This window comes from Aptenodytes forsteri, unplaced genomic scaffold (genome assembly GCF_000699145.1).
Source record: "Aptenodytes forsteri isolate BGI_AS27 unplaced genomic scaffold, ASM69914v1 Scaffold1, whole genome shotgun sequence".
Lineage (NCBI taxonomy): Eukaryota > Metazoa > Chordata > Aves > Sphenisciformes > Spheniscidae > Aptenodytes > Aptenodytes forsteri.
In genome coordinates, this window is record NW_008795035.1 from 6,143,633 (window position 1) to 6,156,456 (window position 12,824).

General features: G+C 42.6%; 1 protein-coding gene across 4 annotated transcripts in view; it reads right to left on the minus strand.

Annotated features, from left to right (window-relative positions):
- The window catches only part of ABHD2 (abhydrolase domain containing 2), a 41,657-nt gene extending 29,152 nt beyond the window's left edge, over positions 1–12,505 (minus strand). Inside the window, exons 1-3 of one of the 4 annotated variants that reach the window (XM_009276569.2) lie at positions 12,447–12,505; positions 2,582–2,668; positions 1,507–1,707 (exon numbers count right to left, since the gene is read on the minus strand). In XM_009276569.2, coding sequence (XP_009274844.1) covers positions 1,507–1,700 — 194 coding nt within the window. In that variant the 5' untranslated portion in view covers positions 1,701–1,707; positions 2,582–2,668; positions 12,447–12,505. Of the gene's footprint in view, positions 1–1,506; positions 1,708–2,581; positions 2,669–8,633; positions 8,655–8,804; positions 8,907–12,007; positions 12,071–12,446 lie in introns of those variants that run through there. The other 3 variants (XM_009276566.2, XM_009276567.2, XM_009276568.2) reach the window with 3 other exon arrangements.
- Between the last annotated feature and the right edge of the window lie 319 nt (positions 12,506–12,824).

Consider the following 12,824-nt stretch of genomic DNA (forward strand, 5'->3'; position numbering starts at 1 on the left):
TGCAAGCAGCTCTTCACTCCTGCAATTAATGCACAACAGACGTACTGCAATTTTTAGATATGTTCTGCGTTTTCACTCCTTTAGGAATGCTTTGTTCTCCAAGTGAAGGTCCAAAACATGCCTCTAATACAGTAGTGCTAGGAGCTCGTGCCACAAGAACAGAGCCGAAAGAGGAGTAAAACAGACTCTGAATTAGCTTACAATCTGTTTCCAAAGATTAGCCTGATACTAATGTGTCTTCCAGACTGATAATCAGCACAGCTTCGTGCTTGCTCTTTTGGTGACTAGGGACATGTCAATCTGGAGTGCCAACACTGAGATGACAAGTGTCTAAGATACACTAAGGAGGTTCTAGTTACCTGGTATTTTTTAGGGAAGCAACTGCTTTGCAGTTAAGGCACTAGCCATAATCAAGAATCCAATTTCAGTGCTCAGCTTCAACACACGCTTATGTTACTACCAAACTCAGAGTGCATCAAGGAACCCTCTTTGGGCTGGATAATACTTTGTTTCCTCTAAGACTTTACCGATCCTATGGCCTAAGATCTTGCACCTTATGTAATCAAGGCACCTAGCACAGCACTGCTAAAAGCCTCTCATCACCCCTAGAATGACTATCATTAAGTCAGCTTGACTTTTGAGACCCAAAAGGAAGGTTCATGCAGCTGCACTCAGTGCTGACTAGACAATTGATGTATTTAGGGCTTCTAAATAGGACTTGCAAGTTTTCAAAGTGATTGCAGAAGAGAAATACTGTAATCAAAGTCCTTGTACCTCCAAAGCCTCACAAAATTGTACTAAATGCTTCACATTATTGGTGAAGGCAAGGGCAGCTGCACTGATTCTGGAGGTCCTACAATGGAAGGTCAAGGATCAGCCTGTTCTCAAATACACAGTTGACATAAGGTCAATTTGAAAGGGGATTCAACAAGCTTAGAGCTGGCCAGTATGTCATTACTTTATTAAACTAGTTGTGATGATGTGCTCTATCCAGTAATAAATTTCATTAGTCTTCAATCAACTTAAGGCACTTCAAATAAGAGTAGGCACTTTTAAACTAATAGACATTCCTGTATTCATTATAAGCACACAGACACGCCATGAAAACGTTTCCTTCCTGTGAGCCCTGGCAGATTTCTTCCCTAATAGAAAGGGGAGTACATGAACAGGAACAAGTGCTGACTGCATCCATCTCTCCCCCATTTCCAGAGACAATAGGCTATATAGTACTGGTATAGTACAATATCAGCATACAGCTACTATACAGAGGGGCAGGGATGACTATTTCCATACATCCATGGAGAGCCCTGCACAATAAGGCTTGATCCTAAACACAGGTACCTGGGACACTAACAATAATGAAATGCTTGACTTGGAACAGGTTTATTTTATGAAGAGAAGACCCTGACATTCATTTGCACCCAGGTTTAAGAAACACACTATGCAGACGAAGTGCAGCTCTTCTCCCTATAACACAGGTCAACGTGGAAAAAATATACTACTTACTCTTTGGTCAAAAGTGGGCAGGATTTGAGTAGAAAGCGGGCCAAAGCAGAGTCCTGGTAAATGAGTTCAGGAGGGGCAGTTGGGCTTTTTAAATTCAAGCAGCGAACAATAACATACAGAACAGCAGCAACTGCAGCTAGCTTTACCCCGTCAAACACCGCCGGCAGCTCAGGGGTTTCCAACATTGCACTCATTTTGAGCCTGGAGATAAAAAACAATATTAAAGCTTTTTGCAATATACTGTTGGATAGGAATATCAATTGCCATGTTAAATATAAGACTGTGCTAACCAACTAAATTTTCAGTTAACACTGCTACAAAAATCCTACCATATCAACTCAGACTAGCAACTTTTAAGATGAAAGGAAGTTTATTTTGTATTGCTCTAAACACACTGACCACCACAAGAAATAGAAACTGGATGATCAGTTGGGAAGGAGATTTATTCCTAATCAGTGCTGCACTAGAATTGCAACAGTGTCTCAGGTGTCAAACCCTACAGTCTACAGCCAGTCAATACTTTCAGGATCTTGGCCAAGACTATCCAGCTCAAATAGCAGCTGAGTGAAAAGCCAGGCTATAAAAGCACATCAGCAGCTTTAGATGTGTGTTTCTTCCCAGGCATACAAGCCAGGCTCAAAAAGGAGAACTTGAAAGAACTACTGTGTTAGCTCCTCAGCCTGAATTTTGCAACTCCATGAGAATACTGGTACTAACTCTTGCATGTATTTAAGGTGGTCACTTTATGTACCAGTGAGTTCAGCATTTCTTTTAATTCACTGTAGTTCTGCAGCTGAAGCAGGATTAGATTAATATCTATAGTCTTTCAAGGGCTTCAGAGTAAAGGAAGTGGGGCAGGAGAGAGAATTAAAAAATCCACAATATAACAATATCCTTCTAGCTTGAAATCAAATTCTTAAACTGAGCCAGCTTCTTTTGAACATATGGTTCAAATGGCTGGCTGCAGTTATTACAGGGACATTTCATGCATGTTGAAAGGGCAGGTTTTTCCCTGGGTTGTTCCTCAGCCACATGGGTAACCCAAGTAAGAAGTAACTGACAAGTCAAGTCTTACCAACGTCACTTTTTCTTCAAACTAGAAGTAATTGCCAGTCCTCAGTAGAATTGCCACCGTCTGGATCCACGTACTACCTGAGTTACCCTGTGAGGGGAGGAAAAGCAAATTGATTATTACTGATAAGGCTGCATCTCTCAGCTGGAAGGGAAAAGCAGAAATTTATACAGAGGTCCCATTGTAGACACTGCAATTGATTTGTCTATTCAGTCATAACCGCTTCAACTCTGATCCATCTGCATCAAACCTCTTGCCTATGGACAGATTCCAGACTAGATCAGTTGCCTACAGCATACTAATTCATCTGCAGTATGCAAATACACCTTCATGAGCAGAGAGAGACAGAAAGCAATAATGAAAACCAGTGCAACTTCAGAGGAAAGCCAAGCTATGAAATTCCAGAAGACCACACAGTTACCATCTTTGCAAGACAGTGACATTGTCCCCAGTTACAAAAGCTACTCAAATCCCTTTGTATTTGAAAGACTAGAAGTAACAGGCTACTGTTCTCAACTTTGTGCAATATCTACACTGTTACTGAAGTGTGAAGCCAGTCTGAAAGAAGTTTCCTGCTACTTTTACTCAGGCTTAGCAAGGCAGCTCACTCCTACAGATAGAAGCTTGTAAACAGTCTCTGCTTGTTCCCACACTTGCTTTTTTGAGACATTACAACATATCACACTTTAACAAGATGGTGAGAGCCACCAGGAGGCTCAGATACAGCCACCTAATTATCACTAGTGCACACGCACCAACGCTTGTTACAAGAACTTGATGATGCCAATGAAAAGAGAGAGCTTTCAGCCTGTAACTATAAAAATGTAAGCGATATTTACAATTAGAACTGGATTCCTACAGGCATAACAAACCAATGGGGAATCGGAGCTTGCAGGAAAAAGCTCCAGAACCATCTGCTCTCTACCACAGCTGCTGCTTCCAACTCAGAAAATACACCAACAGTACAGGCCATACCAAAGCCTTACTCTTCTTCCTAGCAGGAAGACAAAACCTCAGAAGTACTTTCCGTACTCAGTGCAGCTACACCAAAATCCCTTGGAGGAAAACAAGTCTGACATCAGCTATTGATTAACAGCATGCTGGAAAGCTGCAAGTTTCTGCCACCATAACAGTCTGCATTGCAGGAGAACAGAGGGCAAGGAAAGAGACGACATTTAATATTGGACAACTCAAGCTTTTATTTTCCAATTCTGAGCTTCACAGTAGAAGGGAGCGAGGAGTGGGCTACAAAAAGCCATTTATTCTTCTAATCAGAAGATTACATTGGCATCACGTGTCTCAACGAAGAGTTCAAGTATGACATTCAGCTGTAGTATGTTACCTCACGTCCATACTTAGACTTTCAAACAACACTACCACCATCTGCATAGGAGACAACAGGCAAACTACAGCAATGGCTTCTCCAGAGAAGGTACAATCAGCAGAAGAGTGGATTGAGTTCCTGAACAATCACTGACTCAAGGACAGATGCTTCAGCAAGTCTTCCCTAGCTAAAACTCCCAGAAGTTCTACTGGCATCATCTTAACTCAGTAGAGACACTGATACAAAAGTCACCTAAGACCTTCCTGCCACCTGGATTTTAAGCTAGTTTGCTGTTTACAGCTTTCACAGCATTAGTGAATTTGTTAAATAAAACTGGGCATGATTAGTCATTAGCATTTTGTACTAGTGACTCAGTATAACTGATCCAACTAAGCTGTATCTCCCTGAGAGTCTTCTCTCCCACATAATCTTCAGATTACAAACATACCACATCTTTTTTGATAATTCTATACCCAGTTTTTGCCTGCTGCTACCTTAAAAAGGCAGACTAGCTTGGAGTTACTTTTCTGAAAAATCAGCTGTTGGTAGGCAGGATTATACTTTGACACTTGTGAACTAGTATTTTTCCCCTCTTAGACAGTCTAAATACACAGTCACTGAACATACACATCACAAACATGTGCTAGAGGTTCATGTATTTGTCAGGATCTTTACCTAAAAGCTCAGATCAGTCTGTGTACAGCTATCACAAAACTGGCACTGCTATTGCAGTTGCACAGCTGTCTGCAGTGATTAACTAAGCAATGATCTAGTCCAAGACAACTAGATTGGTAAACTCCATGCCCTATGGATCCAGCTGTGGCACTTCAGGTACTTTGAGAGTCTGGTATTTCTGAAGACCTAAACAGACCTGTCTCAGCCAGGGCAGATTTGCAGGGTCTGAGCCAGAGCACCCCGCTCTAAAATTTTAAAGGGTTTAGCTTACTGAAATGGATTTGAGAGCTCTGCCTCTAATCACATAGGACAAATGCCTTGCTATTTACAAGCAGGGATGAGGTCACCTTGTTTCTGTTTTGTTAAACCCTTTTTGCATTGACCCAATAAACTTGTCTGTTTACGAAAAAGGACAGATAACCACAGTGTTGAGCCAGTCAAATTTTAATCTAGAATCTCCTCTAAATGGGTCAGCATTAATATAAACAGACAAACATTTGGCCTTTTCTGTATACAGAACACTAGATTCACTTTTAGCAGGCTAGACAAAATGAGTGAGAGGCAGTAAGTATATCACTGGAAGCAATCAAGCCTGCCTTTTCATCCATCATAGGGTTTGAGATCCACACTGAGGAACAGAAAGAAGTTGAAGCTCTTGGGGCCAAGGATGTTATTTTGAAGCACCTTAAGTGTACAATTCCTTTTTTAAAAGTCACTTAAAGGCATGACAGCCCCAAAGACAGACAGTCTTTTCAAGCAATATTCTTAAGTCCCATTTGTGATTGAGGACTAACTTTAAAATCAATCACTAGAGAGCAAGTGCTGGATTTGTGGAGTCCCTCCATTTGCCCTTTCATCACAGAATAAAAAGCTGAAAATCATGTTACAGGAAACACTTCAGCACTACTGTTAACAGAGCACACCTCACCTGTACAAGTACAATGAGAAAAAACCCATTCCAGACCGGAATAGAAACGAGTACCACAAAAACCAGTAGAACTACAGCAAATTCCTCATGTATCCTTTCAAAAACACTGGCTTTTGGGAAAGCCATTGCCAAGGTATTTACTTGTACAGCAAGTGAAGTCATGACTAACAACAAATCTGAGACTTGCACACATTTCTCTTCCAGGGTTCCTGGGGAGAGGAGACTCTTCCAGGTACAGAAGTCACTTCACCCTGTGACTCAACGGGGCACGCACAGGATTTGGTAGCTACAACAAGCATTACAGCTCCTCCACCCATGCTGAAGCCAAGCCTGACAAGGCATACTGGAAAGCCAACATTAAAAAAGCAAAGACATTAAAGGAAGCCACTCCCATAGGGTCCTTCCCTCAGGCCTTTTAATGAGCAACTGAAAGCCTGGCAGACTCATTTCACTGAAGCATTAGAAATGCTTTGGGCTAAAGCAAAGATGTAGCTGTATGCAATTGCCCACAGACAAGAGTAAAGGCAGCCCTTTAAAAGGGGCTCCACTAGCAAGACATTTTATGCTCTGTTCCATTCACTGAAGAATCTTGAAGGAATCCCATTTGCAGGAATGGCAGTTTGATACAAAAGCCTCCTAGATGCCCTCCCACCAGTCAGCATTCTGGCTCATTAGTGCTTTCAGAGCTTAGCTGGACACCAAAACACTGGAGCATACCTGGCCAACACTGAAAGCACTTAGAAATCTCCTTCCATATCCTTTTACAGCTTCTACCAAGTAGCGTAATATCGTCTCTTCCCCACTAAGATTCAGAAGAGCCAAGGAGGCTGTTTCTAGACAGATTAAGCAGACAGACTTTGTTAACTAGCTTATCAGACATTTCTTGGACTGGTTTCATTTATTTGTAGTGCCTGCTTGCAGAATAAAACTGAAAGCAGGTCTGCTAGACAAGAGGCAAGCAAACCACCCTACTTTAAAGAGCTGTGCCTAGGCAGATTCAGATCAGAAATAAGTCGTGTCCCCCCCCCGCCTTTGAAGGGGGAAGAAGGAAGGCTGTTTCACTGCAGTTACTTCTTTAGAGAATGTTTCCAGGAAGTTAATAATCTTTAATATCAGCAAAGCTAATGCCTCTTCCGAGACATACACCGCAAAACCAGAAGTTACAGGCCTGTCACTACGAGGTAAGATATTTAGAACCACGTTATGGAGAAGGGAACTTTATTGAGGAAAGGGTGGAAAGTCAGAGCACTACAAAGTTTTTTAAACAAAGCCAAGTTTTATGCCAGCATATGATTCGAATCTCACTCCAGGGAGTGTACAGAAGCATGTCACACTGCTGAGCTTTCAATGGTTTAAATGCAGAGGAAGATGTTTAGAGACCATCCAGATGAAGAAAACGTACGTAGGGAATGTATACACCTGCAAAAGAGTCCGAAGCAATGTGTCTTGATGGGAAAGGCTGCCAGACTAAGTTTTTGTAAAGCACTGGAGGACAGTCTGAGGTCACACAAGCTACATGAGTACAGGAATCTGTGCAAGAGGAATCATGAAAAACCTCAAGCTTTATTGCCCAGTCCCGTATCCTGCCTTTTACCCAGTACTTCTTGTATAAAAGATGCTTTCATTTTTATGGAAAAAGGTGTTAAGCCTAAACTGCTACTTTAAGGTCTCCAAAGAACTACATAGATACAAGTATTTCAGGGCCACACCAGTACTATGCCTCATCGACTTAGGCACACAAAGCAAGGCATCACACTGCTTATTTTGAGACTGGCGTCTAACCAGCCCAAGCTTACCCCATGCAGAACCTCCTATCATCTTCAGTGGTAGCTCAGAAGAGAACACGTCAGAAGCAAACGCTGAGATCATCTCAATGTACCGCTCAGTACTTCTGGCCATTTAAACCAGCCAGCTAAGTCTCAGACCTCAAAGCATAGAGGGTATAATTAAGAATTAGCTGGGCACTTCAAGCACTTAAGCTTCAGTTTTCAGGAGATGCGGCCATGAGAGATAAAGTGCAGTCCTCGCCAGAGTCATCAGGAGTCTGGCAAAGCCCACCGCAGTTTTATTGTCAAACACCTGACAGATTTTATCTCCAAATAAAGAGGGCACACTGACATGTCCCATCACAAGGATGCTTAAAAGAACATTACTCGGACAGCACATGGAAGTCCTTGGCGCAAATCCCTCCGCCTTGTGCCAGAGCCAGCACCCAGGCCAGAATTTGGCTGGTTGGTGAGTATACAAAGCAGCAGGTACTGTTTATACCATGTTCCAACAAGAATTTCTTGGCTGGTGCCTTCACTGGAATTTGACCTTTTCATCAGATACAATACTTGGCTCATGTACTAAATTTAGAGATACTGTGAGGTTACAGGGACAAAGTTCATAGCACGAGGTACCATCAGCACAGCCAGAAAGACAGGTGCCTTTAACTGGAGCTTTTTTTCCTTTTTTGACTTTGAGAAGTCCTACACCTTCAGAGCAGAAGCCAAGCACCTAAGAGGGTTGGGTATACATGCAAAGGCAGCTTGCTTAAGAAAACACCTGAGAATAATTCTATAGCCAACGGGGCCAAAGACTCTTTAAGTCTTTCACTTCCTCAAGAAGGCTAATTTACAGTCAAATGAGCCTTGAATTTCACTTCCTTCCAACTACAGGAACTGCTTTTGTTTCTTCATAGTATCATTTTAACTGATCAAAATGGTTCTACTGCATGACAGGCAGCTTTTGTATATTATCTAAGGTGGTTGCTATGTAGAATCCCTGTACGTCACCATATCTGGTTCCTGCTTGTCACAGATGGATTAAAAACACTGCATTGGCTTCTATTGCACACCCCTGATGTACAAGATTAAACTAACACAAGACAAGACTGATGACTCCACAAAAATCAATTAATTGCATCTTATCTTAAAGGAAAGGCTTGTGTTATTTAAGCAAACATAATTACTTGATTACTGCAGAGACTTAGGACTTTGTCACACCCTAACCGCTACCTTATAGAACTACAGGGCAGAGCTTCAGCTCCTTGTAGAAGAGGCCAAGCTTACTTTTAGGTACCGAGGGAGAAGAAATACTGGCTAACACCTTTCCACAGTCTTACAGCATTAGCAGGTGTCACTTACCTACCACATAACCCTGTGTTAGCGAGCAGCATTAAGCTCAAAGGAAGAAGTGGAATAAACACATTGCAGAGAACCCAACAATCCATGCTCAGTACTTGAGGGAACGCTACTAGCATCAAGCCACAGATAGCTAAGTGAGCTAATACAGACTGCATTACAGATTAAACCCACCCCAAAAGAGTCTGCTGTATTCCTTCACTATATTTTGAAATGCAGCATCATACCGTCAAAGCCTCATTTACCCTCAGACTCCAGACTGTCACAGAGCTCAGATGTACGTATCGGAGGAGCAGCCTGAAGTCCAAGCACATCACAGCTGTTTGCTCAGCTACAGGGTGCACAGCTGAGTAACTGGGGAGCATGCTCCACCCCAGGCTAGCTGCACAGCAGAGAAAGACCATCTGCCACCAAAGTACAAGTTAAGGCAGCTAAGAGAACTTTATTCAAGACCAGTCCAGTTCAAGCAGTCGGAAAACACCTATATCTGAACATGATCAAAAGCTGAGGTGCCACTTCACTCTGAGGTCTTCAAACTATCTTTTTCCCCTGACAAGCAGCTCTGCTCCGCAGCAGTACAGCAGATTTACAGAGTCATTATCTCAGAGACTGTCCATGACAGATAGAAGGCTCACGCTAAAGAAGATTAATTCACATCATTACATTAAAAATGAAGCAACAACACTTCAGGACAAAAGAACCAAATACAGAGAGACAGGACCTGACCAACACACAGCTACCACTACTGCAGAATACTCAGGTTTTGTCAGAACGACAATTAAAACAAACAGAGGTTTTGGAGCACTACAGTAGTCACCAGCAACTCAAAGTTTGAAGAGCTACACTGCCCACTCTCCTGCTAAATCTGAGTGGGAGGTTAGGGATATTGCAGGCACATATCTTGGGACGTTTTCTCCTTAACTCTTACAAGGATGTTCACTGTAAGTGACTGTGCATCTGCTTATTTCACTTAGTACAATCTTTCATATCCACATGTGCCCAACCAACACTTCACAGAACAGGGTGTTCCAGTTAAGGGACACCTGCAGCATAATCTTTCTGGAACCTGCATCTCTATGCAAAAGCATCTTTGAAGATGTGAATAAGTTTAGAAACAGGACAAATTGTTGAGCGGTCAAGCCCTCACTAGCAGCCAGTCACTTGTCCTAGCTGACCCTTTCCACGAGGAGCCCTTATTACACCAAGTACTCAATGCCCTGAATAGGGCCGTAGCACAATTATTAGCAACTAGTGTATCAGAAGTTTCAGGTGGGTTTGGTGCTTGCAGGAGCTCGGCCTGTATTAGTAGAGGAGGTTGTCATTGCCGTTTATTTTAGTCAGACTGAACCCACAATGACGAGAAACTCAAGTATTTCTCAGCAGTAGAGTAAGCACGAGGCAACTGCACTTCTTGGGTCAATCTAGAGATACAGATGAAGGTCTTCTGTACCTTGCAAAGTATGACACTTCCTTCCACTGCCATTACCTCTAACAGAGCACAGGCACAAAGATGTTTCAAGCACCTGGTTTGTACAGAACTGCTTTGCAAAGCATTTTGAATTAATGCTGTGGGCAGAGTAATGCTGGCAGTTAGAGACAATCTTTATTACCAAATCAACTGATATAGCTGGAGAAAAGACAAGCCCTTGGGCACACAAGCCTTCCTAGAGCTAAAAGAGGCTAAGATAGCTGCCTTACTAGGTTAGCATCATTGCCACCCACATATGTTGGGCAAGTGGGACTTTGCTTCTCCCTAAGGACAGACTGCCCTTGCACATTGAAATTAAATCAATTGTTTGGTACTGAACTCAATCAGCTGAGTTTGATCAGATTTTTTTAACTGCATATAAGCTTAATCTTCACAAGTTATTTAGGCTGAAGAAGGGCAAATATTTGCACAGAAGTTCAGTTGATCTATAGTACACGTTAAGAATAGCAATTCAGAGCTATAACACATCATGAAATACCATCTTCCAGAGAAACTCCAAAGCGTAAATGAAGACTCCAATATACTAGCAGAACTCTGATGATTTAGGCTTTTGCTGAAAAGTCCAAAACACCAGTTTCAGGATGGTGTCTGCACCTTTCAACAGGAATTACAAGCACCAAAGACCCCAGCACGTACACCCTTACTAGAGACTTTGCTAAGTCCTGTTCTTAACTTAATCCAAGTTCTGGCACTGCCAGAGCTGGCAGCATGAAAGTAAGGACGAAGAGGCTGGAAATACAGAGCAAGAAAGGGGGGTAAAGGGCAGTGTGAATGCAGCAGCACCCGGGACACTTCCATTATCGAGTGAAGTTAAACTACAACTACAGAAGGTTTGAATCAGTGCTCGAAAGCCACCATTTTCTATAGTACATCAAATTACATCTAAAAGTACAGTTGGAACTTAGTAGATTTGGATAACGTCTCCACATGCCTGTGTCAAGGACAAATGATGTTATTTTGCCATCTTTCCTTCCCAATGCCAAATCCCAGAACAGCGACTATTTCAGTGTGTTAATCTCTGGGTTTTCAGATGACAAGTTTAATAATGCAGCTTTAAGAAACACTAAGAGCCTAAGCTGCTATTCATTCCCCAAATAGAAAAATATAGCTTTTACAAGAAGAGTAGAACAAATTAATTTTTAAGTTTAACTTCTTCAGAAACAGTTTTGCAAGATGGAAGGTTTTATCCCTAGCCTCCACGTCTTCCTTCCCCTCCCGAAAAGACAGTCTGGCACAATCTTAGGTCAGCCTCATCCTCTATCCAGCTAATTCACTCAGTAACCTCCCATGCAAAAAGCTGAAATACAACTATTTTTAAGAATAAGGCAGGAGAATAGAACCACCCAAACATTAGCTCTTAGTTCTGTTTTAATATCCTTCCTGTTCTTACTCTTGACTTTGAGACTGAAATAAATGACAGCTAGAATAATAAGAAAGGCTGCATGCCCACTGATCCAAGAAGGGACAAGAGGATTTACTGAAACTTCTCTTGTGCTATGAGAACTAAGCAAGCATCTAGGAACGAAGGCGAAGTAGACAAACCAAGAAAAGATAACAACAGAACAACAAAAGACTAGTTGTCAATAACAAAACTCCCTGCACAGGAAATAAACATTACCAAAGGTCTGAAAATGAGATATCACAAATGCCAATGGCTGAACTGTGTTCTGCAAACACCGTATCAGTGAGGACTTAGAACGTGTCAGCCTAAGCAATACTACAAACATGGCTGCGCATGATAATCATTGATAAACAAGGCATGTAAGTGAACACACTGTACCAGTTAGCTGATTAATAAGCCACAAACATTTGTTACAGAAGGAGGCACCAGTGATGTGGAAGGCAAACAGCAATCTATAGGAGGCAGACAGGAATCTCTAATACTTACCACAGCAGTGACAATTGTACGTCAACAATAAGAGGAAGCTGTTATGAATTTTCTGAAGAGACCCGCATGAAAATGCAACTACAGAATGCCATCCCTCCAGCCACAACTGTGGTAATAAAGCTGCTGCTAACATACCTCTTTAAAAAAAGTTAGTGTCAGGTGAGGGATTTCACCAGCTGTAATACATCAACTGTGATAGATATACCTACCCATCCTGTGTTGGAGTAAATCACAAGTTATACATGAAGTTGTAGAATGGAGCAGACAGAATCCTGCCACACAGGCTAATGAGCAGGTATACAGCACGCATCAACAAAACAAAGTCTAAAATTGTCACAAAATGCTAGTAGCAATATCAGGACCTAGGAGCTTGAGTAACAGAGGAGAAGAGCTCATTTGGGGGAGCAGTGTGACCTGATTGACACCAGCCAGAACTCACCTGGCTCTAACTCACACAAGTATCATCTCTTCAGGACCTCTGCTTTGCGCTCAGCTTCCGAGCGGCTTACGACTGCTTCCCACCTCGGCCTTCCCTCCCTGTGAGCGCAGGCTGCTCGCACTGCCGCTTTCCTTGCCCTGCACAACCTCACACCTCCACGAAGCGATGGGGAAGGCCGTCACCACACCGCCAGCTGCACAGAGCTTCCAACCCCGGCAAGAACCAGAGGCACCGGGAGGGGACCAGACCGCAGATCACCACAGTCAGGCCAGGCCAAACCCCACCGCAGGGCTAACCCCACCTCCACCCCAGGAAATAAACACGTAAGGCAAGCCTGCTGCAGAAAATAAATAGAAAGAAGGCAGCTGGGCGGGCACG